The sequence below is a fragment of the Prorops nasuta genome, unplaced genomic scaffold (assembly GCF_024137725.1).
Source record: "Prorops nasuta isolate Cenicafe-Biocafe unplaced genomic scaffold, Cenicafe_Pnas_1.2 PNAS00018, whole genome shotgun sequence".
Taxonomy (NCBI): Eukaryota; Metazoa; Arthropoda; class Insecta; order Hymenoptera; family Bethylidae; genus Prorops; species Prorops nasuta.
The window spans coordinates 1011468-1030483 of NW_027116815.1; the positions used below are offsets into that span (position 1 = coordinate 1011468).

At 32.0% G+C, this 19016-nt stretch overlaps 3 protein-coding genes and 1 long non-coding RNA gene across 11 annotated transcripts; 2 read left to right on the top strand and 2 right to left on the bottom strand.

Moving 5' to 3' along the window:
• Positions 1 to 325: 325 nt before the first annotated feature.
• Tak1 (TGF-beta activated kinase 1) lies at positions 326 to 8125 on the bottom strand. 3 transcript variants are annotated; one of them, XM_066738414.1, is made up of 9 exons: positions 8030 to 8125; positions 7318 to 7543; positions 7138 to 7255; positions 6734 to 7063; positions 6541 to 6653; positions 6111 to 6460; positions 5945 to 6041; positions 2460 to 2713; positions 326 to 2238 (listed from the first exon to the last, which is right to left on the bottom strand). In XM_066738414.1, the coding sequence occupies exons 2-9, from the start codon at positions 7349 to 7351 to the stop codon at positions 2065 to 2067; spliced, it is 1470 nt and encodes a 489-aa protein (XP_066594511.1). In that variant the 5' UTR covers positions 7352 to 7543; positions 8030 to 8125; the 3' UTR covers positions 326 to 2064. The 3 variants fall into 3 exon arrangements, with proteins under 3 accessions (XP_066594511.1, XP_066594509.1, XP_066594510.1); XM_066738412.1 differs by having other exon boundaries at positions 7858 to 8106; XM_066738413.1 differs by lacking the exon at positions 8030 to 8125 and adding an exon at positions 7745 to 7886.
• A 251-nt stretch (positions 8126 to 8376) lies between these two features.
• LOC136780018 (uncharacterized) lies at positions 8377 to 9711 on the top strand. The gene is made up of 3 exons (XR_010823697.1): positions 8377 to 8879; positions 9444 to 9489; positions 9571 to 9711. It is a non-coding gene; the product is annotated as an uncharacterized lncRNA (long non-coding RNA).
• On the bottom strand, positions 8912 to 10187 carry LOC136780017 (probable serine hydrolase). The gene is made up of 2 exons (XM_066738046.1): positions 10044 to 10187; positions 8912 to 9923 (listed from the first exon to the last, which is right to left on the bottom strand). The coding sequence occupies exons 1-2, from the start codon at positions 10183 to 10185 to the stop codon at positions 9091 to 9093; spliced, it is 975 nt and encodes a 324-aa protein (XP_066594143.1). The 5' UTR covers positions 10186 to 10187; the 3' UTR covers positions 8912 to 9090.
• Positions 10188 to 11025: 838 nt separating this feature from the next.
• Positions 11026 to 18847, top strand: LOC136780016 (putative ATP-dependent RNA helicase TDRD12). Of its 6 annotated transcripts, none has more exons than XM_066738041.1 (17): positions 11026 to 11161; positions 12710 to 12940; positions 13000 to 13262; positions 13339 to 13698; positions 13773 to 13911; positions 13983 to 14147; positions 14221 to 14367; positions 14431 to 14583; positions 14815 to 15049; positions 15114 to 15257; positions 15315 to 15496; positions 15563 to 15688; positions 15762 to 15910; positions 15972 to 16142; positions 16215 to 16386; positions 16449 to 16628; positions 16694 to 18847. In XM_066738041.1, exons 2-17 carry the CDS (start codon positions 12734 to 12736, stop codon positions 16937 to 16939), a joined length of 3039 nt encoding a protein of 1012 aa, XP_066594138.1. In that variant the 5' UTR covers positions 11026 to 11161; positions 12710 to 12733; the 3' UTR covers positions 16940 to 18847. The 6 variants fall into 6 exon arrangements, with proteins under 6 accessions (XP_066594138.1, XP_066594141.1, XP_066594142.1 ...); XM_066738044.1 differs by having other exon boundaries at positions 11034 to 11161; positions 12682 to 12940; XM_066738045.1 differs by lacking the exon at positions 11026 to 11161 and adding an exon at positions 11181 to 12153.
• The last annotated feature ends 169 nt before the right edge of the window (positions 18848 to 19016 follow it).

A 19016-nucleotide genomic window follows, 5' to 3' on the forward strand; every position in this document is an offset into this window, starting at 1 on the left:
ATTGCCAGAGCTTCTTATCTTAATATTAATTGTTGCCAGCATCAAAAACACTCGTTAATGGATGGCAAATATTCAAATCTTAAGAATAATTATCACAACAGGCATTTCTTCATTCATTAAAAGACTGTAATGAGTTAATAAACGATAATCTAAGTGAGTACAAACTTTCCTTAATTAGCGGCAAGTCTAAGAGTGTAAATATGTTCACTATTTTTATTTTTCTGTTTTGGTGTAATTCTTATGTTTCCATTATATTTGTTTTTATTCTTCAATAAACTGACACTTTCAAAACTGCAGAATATGTAAAATGTATGGCTAAAACAAACAGATTTGATAGCTTTTTTATTATCACATCTTTAATATTATTCATCATCACATTTTTTAGGTAGCCTTATTCTGCGAAAGGCTGCTTTATTAAAGACAAAATATGCCTATGTAGAACATATCCATTATACTTGTCATGTAATCATTCATAGACACTCATACATTATATCTAAGTTATCAACACAATTCATTCTTCTCTCTTTCCTAAGACATTTTCTAGCTGACTAAATTATCAAAGTTTCAATAAAAATGAACAGAGATGACATAACAACATTACTGCTGCTGTCCCTTAGTTCTTTACCCATTATTTACAATTGTCATTCAGAATTTAAAAAAAAACAGTAATGAACAGTTACAAATTAAATCCCTTAAATTCCGTAATTAATAAACATGTTCACTTTCAAACTTGAGGGATTTCTCGATTTTGTAATTATTGCTCGGAAAATAATTCTCTTAGGTATTATTCGTGGTCAGCAAATACAAATTCTTTATCAGAGATTAAAAAGACTAGATAAATATTTCAATTACGTTCATATGTATGAAATGAAAACAACAATTCATACGGCAATCCTCGCTATCTCGTAATGTTTTTACTTCCAAACACGGCTCAGTAACATCGTTTAAAATTCAGTCACAGCTTTACAATAAAACATCTCTCAATTAGAGTACATAAAATTAATCTGATAAGGTTTCAAAGTTATTCGGAAGAGTTGTGAGTTCTATCAGTGTACTAATATCCGTATGCACTTATAGATATGTAGTTTAAAATTACAGAAATAGAACAATGGTACTAGAGTCATTAAAGAAATTCATCATATCATCAGATGGAAGAAAAGCGAGTAGAGTCGACGTTGTTACGTCGTTTCAGTCTAATCAGTCGAACAAGACATGTTTTTCTTCTCGTCAAAGATTTTCCTAATAGGAACCGGACTACGAATGCAATTCGTAAAAAAATTGCTTCGCACATTAATTAAAAGTCGAGAAAAATACGTTTGCTTCTCGTGACAGATTTTCTTAATAGGAACCGAAATATGAATGCAGCTCGGATAAAATTGTTTTGCACATTAATCAATTAAATGTCGAGTAAGACACGTTTGCTCTTCTGCAAAGATTGTTTTCCTTATAAGGAAAATAAAAAGTGGCAACTTCTGCTCGAGTGTCGAGCAATAAATACTTGATGAGCCTAGTAGAGGCGCTCAAGTTGCTTTTACTTTCAGACTCGAGTTGTTTTTACCATTAGGCTCGAGTGGTATCTAAAATTCTAAGCGTTTAATTGGTCACATTCGACGAGAGTGGTAGAATTTACTCGAGTGTTCAGTAAAGACTACCAAACTCATGTGAGTAGAACTAACTAATCTTTTAGAAAGTAGATTTAGTTATGAGCAGAAAGCTGTCACTACCACTTTTTATTTTCAGTGTATAGGTAAATTACGAACGCACCTCTTCAAAACATTTTCTCACACATCAATTAATTACAAATCGAATAAAATATATTTGCTCATCATCACAGATTCTTTTCGTTGTAAGAATCGGATTTACATAGAGCTCGAAAAGGTTGATTCACCAAACCGACCCTCGCTTCACTAATTATCCAATTAAATCCTAGAATTTCCTATAACCCTCTCTGCTTAATGTAAAGAGCTCGTACAGAAAAATCAAGCAATCTTGGAGATGTATAAAAGTAAAATCGAGAGTCCTTCTCAGTTATTAAATATACAATTACATATGCGGCATGTTAATTCAGGAAAGTCTTGAAGGGTCTTGTTGACGGGGCATTACTACCCAGCCATTATTCTCGGAAATAGCTGTTCCTATCGTAGGCCCACTGGGATTGACTAGAGCGTTGTTGCTCCTGCGACTCTTCATTATTTCAAGTTGACGTTGCAGGTTTCGATAAAGTTTCACCAAAGACTCCTAAAAAATCATTTGAATTAACACTACACAGCTGTTACTTATTTTTTAATTAAATTGGTATATATATTCATAGTTTGTAACTTTTTTCATTGACCCGTTGTAAGCCAGTACATTACTAATAGAGATAGTTATTAACAGAATACTATATCATAATGAATGAGGCTATTTTAATTTTAATGATTTATAAGGAATAAATAAATTGTGTAAAATAATTTATAAACCTTCTCGTCCTCAAGCTTTCTTAGTTCCTGTTGTTGCTTAAGAGTATCGAGGCTCAGGTTTTTCAGCATCTCGTTCTTGTGTTGTCCCAACAATGCAATTTCGGTTTGCACTTTGAGGTATTCCTGTGCCAGCTGTTTGTGCTCTTCGAAAATCTCTCGGGACCTCTCACACGTTTGGTCTGGCGTAAGAGGTCTCAATTCAGCATCCAACAGCCTATAAACATTGTCCAAGTCCTCGTTCGTTGTGCTGCTACCTGTCACAAAAACAGAATTATTAATAATAATTTATCATTAAATCTAAATATCTAATATATCTAAATTAATATATATTTCGAACTTCATTAAAATTTAAAAAGCTCCGAAGATTCTTCAAGATTCAAAGCTTTTAAAAATTATTATTTTTAAAGATTATTGAGCATAAAAGGATCGCTCGTTATTGTGAGTCATTGTTTACAAGAACAATTGAACTGTCTACATAAATGGAACCGAGCTAAACGATTTAAATTCTTGTATTTATAGGATATAAGAATGCTTATATGACTTGTAGCCACCGTGGCACAGATTCAAGAAGGCAAAACACAATAGCAGGGCCGTGCCCGCTAGTCGCAGTAAGAAATTCAACATTTACATAATCAATTTTGAATCTGTACCCTAACATTTTCATCCCTTACATAATGGGTTTTGAATTCTTTTCTATTTAATACTGACGCAGTAGTACCCAGCAACGCTTCAATGTGTCTGTGCCAACGATGTTTGGATAATCGTCGCACATGCTGCCAGATTCAAGAGTCGTGAATCCAGAATTGCTTTCGTCTTCACTATCCAGTCGTATCCCAGGCATTACACGCCATACAGGGGTAAAACTCGTTACCTCGTCATTTAAATTTGACTCATCGCTTCGAGGAAATCACTGTGTTGCGATAATTGCTGAAACCTGAGTCAAACCTTGGTAAACAATACCGAAATGATCATTAAATCAGGTTTTTCTTAGAACCAAATAATTTCAATTGCTGCTGCAATTTAATTCGATCTCTTGTCTATCGTTAGTAAGATATTTAATGAAATTGAACGATATTACTTGATAAGTAAATAGAAACATTTAAAACTAGCTCAAAGATTTATTAACTGGTCAGGTTTATAAATTCAAATCGCTGAGAGAAATTTTCAGTTGCCCTCATCAACACAGAATTCGCAGTTGGCACTTTCCAAGAACCATAAAACGAGTTGCTTTCTCAGTGTGCTAGTCACGAGACGCTATGCAGAATTTGATGGTTCGGAGAGACGATTCTCAGGTATAGTGAAAACTGAGAAATGGTTTCAAAAAAATACGGAGACAGCAGAAAATTGCTGCTAAAATCACAGAAACAATAATCGTTGTTTAATAGTTGTTTGAAGTAAAGAATGATTGATTCCACAGCTTTTGATAAAAATTATAATTATGCTTCTTCAGTCTTTTCTGCACTCCTTGAAAAATTCTTCTAGATGCTTTTATTAGAAAGTTGACGAAAGAGGCTGAGTCCAGAGTTAAGATCCTGATTTTTGATATTAAGTTGAATATAATTCGAGAGAATTTCTGGGAGGACACTGGTTCCTTTCGTTCGATCGTTGGCTTTGTTAAGAATAGAGTTTATGATCCACGTTTGGCTAGCGTCGACGGAAGGTGCTCTTCCGTGGGGAGTCGACTCTCTACTAAACAAACGTGCGTCTATATCGGGGACGCTGACTCAGCCACACCTGCTTCTAAATAGTCCCCACTTCCTCCGAAGGGACGCCACCGCGGACTCGAGAGCCAAGCCAAGAACAAACGCGACTTGATTCATCCTCGAGAATCTCGCGGCTTCATTTTCTTCCCTCTTCTTTTTTTTCTCGCCTTTCTCGCTTCGCCATTTGAGTCAAACGACAAATGCTCAACCTTCCTACAGCCATTAGTCGACAGTTAAATTTAGTATTACCTAGCTTTCCCATGCCCACACATAATCATTTTTCTCTTCAAGATTCTGTGGTAGATCTCCAATCCCTACATTAATCCTGAATTCTGAATATATCCAACTTTTTACCGAATTCTCAATCCTCTAAAAAGGTTAAATCTTCCTTTTGGTTTTCCTCTCCTCCATGACATTAGGAAATAAGGATACATCTTCAAGTTAGAGCTCCAATAAATTTGTCTAATTCTTTGTTCATCCAAGCCATGTATTGTTGAAACCGGAACGAAGCTGCAATAAAAATGGAATTGTTACTGTACTGTTTTGGTCTTCAAGGTTTGTTGATCCACTGCAATGCTGTTTCTTACAGCCCCTCTTCCATTCTAACTACTGCTCCACTTTGTGAACAACTATAATACGATTTACTCACTGAAAATAGATCATTCATAAAGTTTCAGCTTGTGAGTCTTTTTTTCCTAAATCTCATTCACCATGCTTTCCTAAATCATATTCTAGTTTTATGTGAGCTCACCTCTTCAAAATTTTTGTTTACTCTGGCTTTTCCAAATTTGTTTAGTATCGTTTTTATATATTAAAACCTTGAATTGTTTGAATATTACTGGAGTTAAAAAATCCGTACAAACGTTTCATTCCTTCCTGTCCCCAGATCCATTTGTTACTACTTACTGTTTGAGATTTCTATTGTTGGTTAATTTATCAGTTTCCATTCTTGTTTCTATTATTTTTATCATTATTTATTTAATTATTATTACTGGTTCCCAAAATCGATTGGATCGTAGTCTTCGCTAATGAGTGAAATGATGTCATCGAACCGATTTTATGGGTTTCGTGGTAGTACAGTAGAGGGGAAAGCTCAGTCATTCGACGCATTGAGTGCAGAAGCATCAGAGGAATTCTTTACTAAAGCTGACCACAACGTAGCGCAATCACAGCGGGAGAAGGACAGAAGACGAACCCGAGGGAGGCAGTTGGTGAGTCATGAAGTGCTTAGTATTTTGGTCCAAAAATAATATGCTCTCATATACTCCGACGTTGTGATCACAGACTGCGTGTACACTAGTAATGCCATTGTACTGTATTATTCTCCCTTGGTTTGCCAACCAACCTCAAATTATTCTTCATACATATAAAATGGAAGTTGCCATACAAATCAAACTTTTATTATGTGAGACATTTCTCAAAATATCCTCCACGGTATTAAACAATTTTCCATAATTTTTCTTGTTTTACATTACTGTTAGAATTATTAAAATTTAACAGATTCTAATGTTACATTGGTAATTGTGTTAGGTCTCCTAAATGATTTGTAACTTGAAAACTTTAAATAACCTTTGCACAATTGATTTGGGCACTATTTAAGCCATGTCTTGTTTAAACAAACAGTCCAATATCATTTAAATTACACATTGAATCTGTGGGAAAAAAATCTTTCCCAAGAGTAGTTTAATTCGTTTTCCAGTAAAAATTATGATTAAATTTTGCATAAATTATATCTGTATAATAATTTCCACAACTGAAATCACACATTTTTCTATAACTTACTTTGAGGAGGTTTTTTCTTGTGAACCATTTTATCTAATCCCGCCATTTTTTGAATTTCCCAAGAAGAATCAGATGAGCTTCCAAAATCCCAAGCATTCTAAAAAATTATATTTTCTTAGTTTAACATGTAAAATTAACAGGAAAATGGAATTTATTATCGACTCACCGGTTCACATTCCACGTGTAATGGAGATAAATTCATTTGTGGTAGAATTTTTTTCATTGTTAAATTTGAATTGGAGGCGAGTTCAGGATAATGAGGTGAGTAGCTGGATGCTGGTTTTGATACTGCTTTGTAAGACTGAGAGTTTTGATTTTTGTCTACTTTATTATTCGACTCCTGCCCTTGAACAGTTTGTGGGAGCAGACTTATACTATCCATATCTTCAATAGAATTATTTGCTTTATGAGCCAAAATTGTGCCATTCACAATGGATCCATTTAATCTAGAATTTAAGGTGCTCGCCATATCCAAAGTATCATTTTTATCATCTTGTTGCTCCTCCCAGTCATTGCCTATTAATTTAATTTATGCAATATATTTCAAATTTTTTACAATTTTGCTATGATATTTAATTTTAATAATACGGCCCTACTTAAAGAATATTCAACAGGTTCCATGTGTCCACTGAAAAATTCTGAAAGCTCTGTCATAATTCTGACTACTTCGTCCATAGATGGTCTTTCTTCTGGAATTTTATGCCAACATCTACATAGAAAAATTTGGTTATTTACATTAAAAGTAACACTTATAATATAATTGTTGGTATTTATCTTTTTTAATTTAACCTGATCATAAGCTCCTCAATAGGCTTTGGACAGTCTTCTATTAAAGGAGGTCTCTGCCCTATGTGAACAGCCCACATAATTCTGTAGGTGGAACCACCAATATCGTCAAAAGGTTTTTTCCTTGATAAAACCTCCCATAAAATAACACCCCAACTAAATACATCACACTTTTCAGTGTATTTCGAGCCTTCAAAGACTTCTGGTGCCATCCAAGCAGCAGAGCCTTTGTTATTTGTCATATAAGTATTTAAGTCACAAGCTGTGCCAAAATCACAGATTTTTAGCATCTGTCCACCCATAACTAATAAAAGGTTAGGTGGCTTTAAATCCCTGTATGATAAAAAGAAAAGTTTAGCATTTATATTTTCAAAATCTATGAAAATAATTTCTAAACCTAATTTTACCTATGTATTAATGGTTTTGGTTTCATACTGTGTAAATAAGCAACACCACGAGCACACTGAAGCGCCCAGCTCATCGCATGACCAGCAGTATAATGCACTCTTGGATTGTTATGTAAAACTGTGAAATTTAAATTAATTAAGTAAAACAGACAATATCAAATTTACTGTACCCAAACTTACTATTATATAGTGAACCTCCTTCTGCATACTCCATTACCAAACAAACTGGATTTTTTGTACATGCTCCATATAGCTTAACAATATTAGGATGAGCAACCCTAGATAATTGTCTTACTTCTATAGCAAAGGCTTTTCTTTCTCCTTCCGAATTGATATGCTTCACAGCAACATGCTGTCCTCTCCACTTTCCTTTCCAAACAACTCCGAATGACCCTTTGCCAACTATCTACAATAACAAATATAGTCTAATCACTCCATTTTTATATATCTAATCAATTTTTTCTAATTAGTTTTATGTTAACTTAATCATTTTAATTGTCTGTAGAAATATCATAATGATAGTAATAAACGTAGTAACAATAACAATTAGAAAACTAATTTGATAACAAACAATGAATGATGAGAAAGCGAAAGAACTATAATTTACTTGAAAAACTGTTATTGATGGTCGAGCAAGGAAAAGCTGATGTTAACGATGAAAATAACAAAATAATAATACGTAGAAAATAAAATAATACAAAAGAAATGAAAGAGAGCTACCTGCTCTGTTTCAATCTCATTGTAATCAATTTCTTCGACGAACTGCTGCTGATGGCCGATTAAATCCTTGCTAGCCATCGCACACAGTCCACATCACATCTTTCTCACAGTACATTTAAACCGGCCAAACCAATTTACAGGGAAATGTTTACTTTACTTGGGCTCGATCTACCTCTCTTCTTAGCTCTTGCCATTTTCGATCTTCCCCATTGTGTGTATTTGTATAGTTAGCTATGTCAGTGTGGTGTAGTTACGCTTTTACCAGCGATTAGGGGGGAGATCCGGAAACGTAGAGTAGTAAAAGCGGGTAAAGGGCTTTTCACAACCAAGTCGTATGACGCTGTTGGATGCCGGTCGGGTGAAATATACATTTTTGGATTGGTCAGATTGGTCTGAAACATCAGAAACATGAAACGCGCGCATGCGCCCGTCATCCGACAGCATCATAGTACGACTTGGTGTGGAAAGTCCTTTAAAAGTTAGTTCAAAGCTTGTTCTACAATTGTCGTATTATGTCGCCGTCGGATAACGGACGCATGCACATTTCGTGTTTTGGATGCCCCCAGTGGAGCCGTGTTCCGTTACACTGTGGTTGCTTTTCAGTTGTCTGAAAATCTCCACATTCAGAGTAATTCAGACACAAATATGTACATAGTTTGTGTGACATTACAATGGGTGTTTTCCAGTTAATCTAAAAATCGGCACAATCAGAGACAAATATATAATTTATATGACATGGAATATATCAGTTGTGTTTATATTGTCTTATTTTAATTGATTGCATCAGTTTAATGGTGCAGCAAAAAGGAACAAACCCAGTGTCGATTTTCACTTCAGAATACTACGGTGCCAAAAGTACTTCACCACATTCTCATTGAATAGAACTTACTATACAGTTTTTAATTTTTACCAAGCATAGGAGAAAAACTTGTCCTAAACTCCATGTATAGCCACTTACTACACGCCATAGGATAATTTAAAATAACAAAATTAGCAATGCTGAATTCAAATATTAGTTTAATGTAAGTTGGTCATACTCGGTCTCTATTTACTTTATTTTTGTTGTAAAGAAAAAAAACACTTCTTTAACATAAATAATTCTCTTTAATAAACTATTATAAATTAAAAAAGCCCTTAAAATAATACTATTCACAGTAGATTTACATTATTATATTAAATATATATATATATATATATGTAGAATTAATAAATTTTTTAGCTAGCTATTTTATATTAGTCATACTTTTTTATAAAAGGAAGAATTGATTCAGCAACAACCTTTGGATTTGTTAAGTGAACATGATGTTTTCCTGGTACAACTGTGTGCCAGAAATCTGCTGACGTTCTCTTTAATATATCCAAAATATCATCATGAGCATATTTTTTGTCAAAATAAGGAGAATCAGTTGCTTTTATCACCATATAAGGGCAACAGATAAGTCTAGCCATGTTCTGATATTGCTCGTGTACCATACCAAAATGTGTCCAGTATTTTAGTATAGGATCTCTCGAAAAAGCAAACTTTCCTTTCTCCTTCTCTATAGCTCCTCTCTTCATTAAAATCTTACACGCTGTTTCATTTACAGATTTATTTGTACCTTCCACCCACCTTCTGATAGCTTCGTTTTCTAAGTAAACAGGATTTTCCATTTTTTTATCTTCAGCCTTAAATAAATCCTTAAAGGCCTTTGATATCAGTTTGTTATTTTCAAGGACTTCTGTTGATTCTGGCTTTAAACCATCTACAGAAACTACAAACTCAGTTTGACTTGGAAATGTACCAGCATATATGAAACTTAAATTCGCTCCCATTGAGTGACCTAAAAGTTTCACTTTTTTCCAGCCATAATGCAGCCTTATTCTCTCGATGGTAATTAGATAAAGCATCCCATTATAATAGCTTCCAGGTGACAACCAACTTGATAATCCATGTCCTGGAAAATCAATTGCAAATATCGAAGACCTTTCAGTCAGCAAAGGGGCTAGATTGTCAAAGGTTCCAGCATTGTCTTGCCATCCATGAAGAGCTAATATAGGCTGCTTATCACCTTTACCCCATATTTTACCTATACAAAATGAAAATAGATGAATGTACTAATGTATTTATAATAAATAACAATGTAAAAGCTGTTAAAATGAAAAATTGAAAACAAAAAAATTCTTTACTTGTAACTTATAAATTTCACCTGCTATTTTTCCCCATGGAACATTAATTTCCACTTCTGATGAACATTCATTCACTAGATCTTCCTTGTAATGTAATTTTCTTATTTTGGTTGATTGGATGCCAATTTGAGTATTACGATTAAAAATGTGTCGTAATGCCATTTTGAACAAATAATCCTTCTGGATATACTAAACACTTTAATTATTTATGAAAATTAATTTCAAAAAAGTTATTCTAATTTTTCAATAGACGTCAACTTTTTACAGTGATGTAAGAAAACGTGATTGACCGAATCAGCTGAATACGGGAATTCGAGACTCACTAATCTCACCATGACCTTCATTCGCTATGCTAGGTCTGCTAGGAAGTGTTCAGTCTGTCAATGTAGAGTAGTAGGGATCGCGCGAATTCTCACTTTTTTGCAACACGGGCTCTACTACTGCATCTCTAGATATGTTCCACTCGTGCCTCATGTATATATGTATAACTTCACTCTAAAATCAACCTTTGTACCCCTTTCAACTATAATAGCTTCGAAGAAAGAAAATATGCAACTTTCGCATTTTTTCGTCACGAAATAGTGATCAACAACTTAACGGGATCCCTCACGCCTACTTTATCGACAGTTAAAGTCAATAAACAATTAGTTTAATGAAATTCAAATGCGAGGTAAATTAAACAATCGTGCCTTTGTAGGACATGGTGCCAGTTCTAACGAGTCAAACGAATTTAAAAACACTCAAATTAGTTGAAAAATAACGCTGTACCATTGTGCCGCGTTCTTGGAGAGAGGTTACTTTTGGTTATTTCCACTTCAAGAACGCGGGACAGTGGTACAGCGTTATTCTTTATCCGATTTGAGTTTTGTTAAACTCGATTGACTCGTTAGAATTGGCACCTTGTCATAAAGAAGCCTGTTTTTTCAATTTGCTTCGCATTTGAATTTTATTAAACGAATTGTTTATTGACTTGTACTGTCGGTAAAGCACGCGTGAGGGATTAGAGATCGGTACGAAGATCGCAGAGAAAGACTTTTCAAATTGTCGTACACTATGTCGGTAATATCGGTATTTTGCGTACTCAAGATTGAAGAAAGCTGAAATGGAGTATTGAAATATTTTGACAGGAGGAGAAGAGGTTAGTGTTAGGAGTAAACTGCAGAAACAATCATTTTTAGTGTATTATACACTAGTTATAAAGAATAAATATCAGATAAATATTTCGTATGTCATATAAAAGTATATAATTATTTATTTACTTTAAAAGATGTGGATTCTTTGTATTGTATGTGTTACAGATTGTTTCCTGAATTCTAATATATAGCACATATACCTTCTGAAATCTTACAGTAAATAATTTTATTTGCTATTAGTACGGGCAATAAAATACATGCATTTAGTTTACAGCGAATACGTTTCAATATTATAGATTTATATTTGTTTCACATACATATTTGTATTTAGTTATATTTATATAATATAATGTATATTTATCTGTGGCAATATCCGGCCCAATCCGGCCTTTCTGGAGTATCTTAGCGTGATTTGCCATGATCTGCATTATCGTAAAATTAATAGTCTTTCTTTCGGAGTAATTAATAAAAAAGAAATTAAAATAACAATACAAGTCCAAAGATAAATCATTTAAATCTAAAAGTAAAATGCTCACGTTATACCGATCCGGTGAGTGATATATCATATTTACAGTCTTAAGAATATTTAGTTCGACGATATAGAAAAATCATACTGTGTGAATGTAAGGTGTGTACAAAACTACTCAGATCTATAAATATTACGCATATAAGAATAGTTCAAAGTGCAAACTGGTAATGATTCCTCTTACGTTATTCATTAATTGTGCAAATCTATAAATTACAAATCGTACATGAGAGAAGGAAAGTTTCAAGAACTTTCAGAGTAAGATTATAATTGAACGAAACACTAAGGGTACGTTCACGGAGAATGCTATCAACGCTACTGCGCACAGTGCGCAGTAGCACAAATAGCGCTAAATAGCGTCTCCGTGAACGCACCTTAAATGCTCTTGTGTTTTATTTATTTGTTCGAAAAAGATCGCTTATTGCCAGGGTCTATATATGCATAATGTGAAGTTATCAAGTAAATGTAAAGGTGAGGGGAAGAAGGGTGGCCACGCCATCTTAGTACAAAGAATATAGCTATATTATAATATTATATGTATATGTATACATATTGTGGTGTATTGTGGGTGCGTTCATGGAGACGCTACCAAGTCTACGAACGCAATTTAATAACACGGGAGTGAATGCTGTGAATGCAGAGGATTGGTGAATGTCAGGAAATAAGAATATTTACCAAGTGCAAGCTGGTGCAAGCTAGTGCAACTTGGTGCAACTTGTGCATTAGACTCATTAGAATTTGGAGTAACCTATAACAGGCTATTACCGCTATTATATAAACCTATTAAGGTATTTAAAATAAATAATAATTTGTATAAAATAACGTTGTTGAAAATATTGCACATTCAAATTAGCATAAGAAGCTTATAAAAATTTGCTTACATTTAATAATTGCATACCGAATAATTTTCCGCCATTCACCAATCCTCTACATTCACTCAATGTTATTAATTTTTGTCTTTGTTCACGCCGTTCACTCACGGTATTCTGGAAATGTTAGAGCCTCTAACCTCTAACCCGTATCATAGGTTGCCACAGTACCACAAGCAACAATGGAATTTGCAGGACCTGGTTGTAATATTCCTTTGACAGCTGTTGCTGTACACATTACCAATATCATTACTTTATACGACATGAAAATGTATGAAATTAAAGACTACACAGAGAAATTGGATATTATAAGTTTGGAGTTAATGCAGCTCTGGACATCTGGTTTCTTACAAAAATATAAAGATAAAAAACAATTAAAGTTAGGGGATGTAAGTTTTTATTTGATAATTGTATTAATGAATCATAAATAATTACTTTTATTTAACAGTACCTAGTTGTAAACAAAAATTCTAACAATATTGAGGAGCCACCATGCTGGGTTAGGGGTCAACTAGGACGAAAAAACTATCAAGGAAACTATGAGATCTTTTTAAATGATTATGGTACTGTAATCATATGTGGTATAGAAGATTTTATAGTTGTACCAAATGACTTGTTGTCAAGAAAATTTTTAACACAAACCATTGGACTATATAATATTTTGCCTGCTAGATTAGAATTTGATATAGGATCTTTTATAGAAAATGTTATGTTAGTATTAATTTCAAATTTTATTAAGATTTACATTTTTTCAAAATCAATTTATTACACCCTTCTTTATTTAAAGATTTGTAGAATATTGGACAGAATCAAGCATTCAATTTACAAAAGAAATATTAACTTCTGCGACTGACATATATTTTGACTATCAAGCATATGGAGAAGAGGAGAAAAAATATGGAGAATTGTACTTGTATATTAATAATAAGGCTGTTTCACTATCAAAACTTTTAATATCAAATTGCCATGCAATTTATTTAGAGGAGCCTAAACTCTTAAACAATGCAGGGAGTGATATTGACAGTATATTAAGTACTGAGACTGAGGAAGGATCTGTTAATCGTTTGTTAAATAATCAGACTAACCAATTACAAAAGGATATTGTTAAAAATGAATCTACAACAGAAGATGCCAATAGCTCCTTTGGGTAAAAATATAATTAAATTAATACAAACTGATTGTAATATTCAGAATTCAATCAATTATCCTTTGTTTTTGTAGTGAGCAAAATATTTCTGTTAAAAAGAAATCATTACATCCAGAAGAAGATAAATTTAATAAAGTATTAGTATATGGTTATAACAATTATGAATGTTTAAGTTCTGTTAGTGAAGCAAGATTCCCAAAAGAAGTGCATAAGGTATTTATTATTTTTAATAAGAATGAGGAAAGCTAAATTAAATGATTATTTTCAATTTCACTTTTCTCTAGGCTTGGTTATTTCATACCAATTCAAATAGACCAAAACGAATTCAATCTTATATGTGGCCAGCAATTAGGGAGAAGCTAGATGTTATTGCAATTGGAGCCAAAAATAGTGGAAAAACTTATGGATATACATTTGGAATTGCAGGCACTATAGCTACTCTAGATATTGTAAAAAATTTAGTTTACATAATTGAGACTTTTATAATTGTATAGTTATAGTTTCTATTTTGAATTATTGTAGACGAATTCAAGGAAACCAGCAGCATTAATTTTATGTTCCACTTCTATTGAAGTTTTCGATGTTAAAGGATTGTGTGAAGCTTTTTTACAAAATTATGATATAAAATGTGTTGCAGCTTACAATGGAAAATCTGATAAATCATTAGCAGTAAGTAAATTAATTATTTAAATATAGGAAAAATTATTATTTTAATATAAATTTAAATCGTAGGCAGAGATATGCAATGGATGTCAAGTTTTAATTTCTACACCGGAATATTTAATGCGATTTTTAAAGACTACTAAGGATTTTTTACATTTGGATGAATTGAATCATATAATACTTGATAGTGCTAATGTTATTTTAGAAAAATATTTTATTACGGTATATTCTTAAATTTATATCAACCCATTTGAGATCTGTTCTTTTTTTAACATCAATTCTTAAGCAAATTTATTTCCAAAAAAAAAAATGTGTTATTAAACTTTACCATCTTTTTTTTTTAAACAATGTACGATTTAGAAATTTGAATAAGCAAATGTGGTAACTGTAGGTCTCAAATGGTTAATTACCTCAGTTGATATATTTGGGATTTTTTATCTATAATTTTTACAGACCATGCGTTTATTAAAAAAATGCAATGTAATTAAAGTAAAAGATAAAGAAGAAAAAAAGAAGCAATTTATTGTGGTTAGCAGACATTGGACCAAATTATTAAAGCGATTTGTAAATGAAGTAATGACGGATCCATTCATCTGTATATCGTCGTATTTAGAAGCCATGATTTACAAATCAATACGGCCAAAATTATATATTACGTCAAGCGAAAAAAAAAAGGAAAAACTGTTAGGTTAGTTGCATTAGAATATTAATTTAAAGGGCTTTCAATGCCAAGTGATTTTCTTTAATTTCAGGCTTGCTAAGTGAAGAGGAACGCTTGTTTAAAACAGTAATATGTTGTACAAACATGGTAGAAGCGACGGAGCTAAATGATTTTTTGTCTAGTCGTAAACAAACCGTCCTAGCACATGAAAAAATGAATTTCCTTAATTTAAATGGTATTATAATTCATTATTATTATTTTTATACCAATATAAAATTTTGTTTCATTTTAGCGCAAAGAAACCAATGGAAGACATTCAATGCAGAATTATATACAATTTTAATTTGTACTGATGACATTTTATCTAGTATTAATATTACAAATGCAGACTGGCTTATCCATTATTCGATAGATTTAAGTCTGAAATCTCAGTTTAACTACAGATTTTCTACCCTCTTGGAAATTCTTCGAAGGGTAATTCAAATTTTCTGAGTTTTACTTCTTTAGTTTTTTAATTTTTTCGAATAATACTTTTTCCAGGACAATCCTAATTGCAAAATAACTATTTTTGCCGATGAAAAAAATGATAAGCAATTTTTAAGCGTAGTTAGATTGATGGAGAGAATTGGAACTGCATTTCCATTAATTATGAAGAAGTCTATTGATGTAATTTAATTCAACACTGTGCATTTTTCTTTTATATTTAGTTTTCTTTTTACTTATTTTTTTTTTTTTGTAGAGAATAGCTATTACTTTAGATCAAGAAAAGAGAGAATATCAGCTCTGCGATAACGTAAAATCGTTGGGTTTTTGTCCGTATAACAATACTTGCAATTATCGCCATTGCGTCCTTAGCGAAGTAGATAAGCCTATAACAGATATCCAAATGTAAAATTCCCTTTTTTTTTTATAAAAAAAAATTCAATATTTACAAAAAACGTCTTTTTAGAAATGACATAGTGAAACTGAAAGTAATACAATTGCACGATGCAAGTCATTTTTCTGCCAGGATAATTGAATATACAAAACTGGAAACATCAAAGACAATAAGTTTCTCCCAGACAGAATTTATTAATATATCAACTAGAATGCAAAAGTATTATACAATGATTTCAAACAGGTAAATTTGCTATTAATTATTGCTAATACAATGCAATTGTTACAAAATGAGATGTCAATTTCTGCTGAATAGAAAGAGAGCAGAATTCGTCAAAGTCGGTAAAATCTATACAATTGAAGAATCTGTGGACAATTACAAACGAGTACAAGTTTTGCATCTCTGTGAAAAATATCTAAATTATTTAAACGACTCGCCAATGGCACTAGTCAGATGTATAGACAGTGGGAATGTTTTGAAAATAGATGTAAGTTCTTTTCAATATTGGTTTTAAAAAACTGGATTTGGTTCAATTTATTCTTCTTTTAGGCAAGAAGTTTGATGGAGATACCAGAAGATTTGTTAAAATTACCAATACATGTTGTTGAAATATTTATGGATAATATTGTACCATTCGATAATGAGTACATATGGAATAGATGTGCAAATGATAGTGCTTATCAATGGTTTAACGATAATTTGGATAAACATTCTTATGTAACTGGCATGGTAAATATTAATTTTGAGATAACAGGATTTATTAAAAGTTGGTAATCTTATAAATAAATTTTTAGGTATCCCTTCATTTGGGCAATACGATCTGGCTCAGAAATCTTGAATGTAAAACAAAAATAATTGGTTACTCCGATTTGGCCAGATCAGAATTAAAGGCTTATTTAACAAAAGAAGGTCATGCAATTAAAGACGAAGATCACATTAGAAAACTTTACAAGCTATGCGAAAATGCAAGACTAACAAAAATCAATGGTTGCGATGTAGACAATTTAATGAATCCAAAAAGCATGACAATTGTGCAATAAATTAATTAAAAAGGTTATTCGCTATATGCATACCTACACAGTAGCATTAGGTTATGAATATTTAATGATGCATATACATAATATCAGAGCTCTGGCTATCAGTAAATTTTATTACTTTTGCCGGACTATGTTTATATATAGGGCATTTCACATCAAATCACCGAATTCAGGTCCCAACCATTTTTCTTTTTTTTTTAACATTTTTACTGTGTAGAAGTTTTGAATTTTTGAAAAAAGCTTGTGTAAATTTTCGAGAGCTTCTCATTAATCCTTTACGGGATCCCTTACGCCTACTTTACCGACAGTACAAGACAATAAACAATTAGTTTAATAAAATTCAAATATGAAGCAAATTAAACAAATGGGCGTCTTTAGGACAAGGTGTTAGTTCTAACGAGTCAAACGAGATTAAAAACACTCAAAATGGATAAAGAATAACGCTGTACTACTGTCCTGCGTTCTTGAAGTGGAAACAACCAAAAGTGACCTTTCTTGAAGAACGCGGGACAGTGATACAGAGTTATTTTACATCCGATCTGAGTGTTTTTAAGCTCGTTTGACTCCTTAGGACTGGCACCTTGTTTTAAAGACGCCCGTTTGGTCAATTTGCTTCGCATTTGAATTTTAATAAACTAATTGTTGATTGACTTGTACTGTCGGTAAATCACGCGTGAGGGATCCCGTTAAGAAAGATACGAATGTGTGAAAATGCAAGATTGTTAACGTTTTCAATGTTTTAAATGCTTAAATCTGAAAGAAAAATTAAGATATTTTAACGTTTGGTATGCCATTTTCTTCGTTTTCAATTGATTTTTTTTATAAATAATGAAATAAAATTTTCTGTATTATTTACTTATTTTTTTATCCAATTAAAAAGACAAGGTTTTGATTTTTCAAGGTGAACATCATTTTTCATTTTATTAGAAAAATTCTATGATAAAAAGCACAATCTTTAAAGCTAATGAAATCATGGAACGATTTTCGGTTCTTTTGTTTTCCTAAAATTAGAAGAAAATCACTTTTTTTAATAGGATAATAATTTTTTAATTAAAAGATATAATTTTCTTCTTATTTTTAAGAATAACAAAAGAACCAGAAATAGTTCCATGATCGCATTGACTTTAAAAATTGTATTTTTTATCATAAAATTTTTGAATTTAAAAAAAAAATTAAAAATGATGTACACTTTGAAAAATCAAAATCTTGTGTTTAAATAGATAAAAAAAATAAGTAAATAATACGGAAAATTTTATTTCATATTTTTATAAAAAAAATCAATTGAAAACGAAGAAAATAGCACGCCGAGCATTGAAATATCTTAATTTTTCTTTCAGATATAAACATTTAAAACCTTGAAAACGTTAAAATAATCTTGCTTTTTTTAAAAGTTCGTATTTTTCTTAAGGATTAATGAAAAGCCCTGAAAATGTATACAGAAGCTTTTCCAAAAAGTTCTAAACAGTAAAAAATGTTTAAGAAAATGAAAAATATAGTTGGGTCCTCAGCTCGGTGATTTGACTTGGAATGCCCCGTGTACAGCTACACAAACTCAAATGATGGCCACCGTGTAGGTTTGCACGGTCCTAATACCGACAATCCCTTAATTAGTTTAATTGCTTGGATGAAAAATAAGTGCTTTTCTTATTTATATCTAAACTATACTTTATTTTTAAACAACAATGACGGATATGCTAATCTCTGATTGTATAACTAGTGTTTTAAACAAAATGATCTAATTAAATTATAAATTACCTCAACTAGATTTTAGCATAATTAATGTTGATTTTTTAAGAAACAATTTTTATTTGTTGATATAGTCTTTTCATGGAAACATAATTTATTCAAAGAAAACACTATAAGGGCTGTAATTAACTATAGAACCCAATAAAAAACATTTATTTGTGAAAAGTTATTCCAATACAATTTACACTTGGGAAAGAGAAAAGGTCGGTAAAATAGGTAACTTGCTGGGATTGTACGATCTACCTTATCTTATGAATATTCCAGTAGTGCTGCTTTCTAGGGGACCAACATCAGGTATATTTCATAAAAGTTAGCACACCCACCCGACGGCCGA

Excerpts from the sequence above, each read along its gene's own strand:
- LOC136780017 (XM_066738046.1), bottom strand. The coding sequence starts at position 10,185 with ATGGCATTACGACACATTTTTAATCGTAATACTCAAATTGGCATCCAA. Across the intron at positions 9,924-10,043 it reads TCCATGGGGAAAAATAGCAG|GTAAAATATGGGGTAAAGGT; the intron begins GTGAAATTTATA and ends CATTTTGTATAG.
- Tak1 (XM_066738412.1), bottom strand. The coding sequence starts at position 7,935 with ATGGCTAGCAAGGATTTAATCGGCCATCAGCAGCAGTTCGTCGAAGAA. Across the intron at positions 7,256-7,317 it reads AGGAGGTTCACTATATAATA|TTTTACATAACAATCCAAGA; the intron begins GTAAGTTTGGGT and ends TAAATTTCACAG. Across the intron at positions 7,064-7,137 it reads CCAAAACCATTAATACATAG|GGATTTAAAGCCACCTAACC; the intron begins GTAAAATTAGGT and ends TTTATCATACAG.
- LOC136780016 (XM_066738041.1), top strand. The coding sequence starts at position 12,734 with ATGGAATTTGCAGGACCTGGTTGTAATATTCCTTTGACAGCTGTTGCT. Across the intron at positions 14,148-14,220 it reads CTATAGCTACTCTAGATATT|ACGAATTCAAGGAAACCAGC; the intron begins GTAAAAAATTTA and ends GAATTATTGTAG. Across the intron at positions 16,629-16,693 it reads ATTCTTATGTAACTGGCATG|GTATCCCTTCATTTGGGCAA; the intron begins GTAAATATTAAT and ends ATAAATTTTTAG.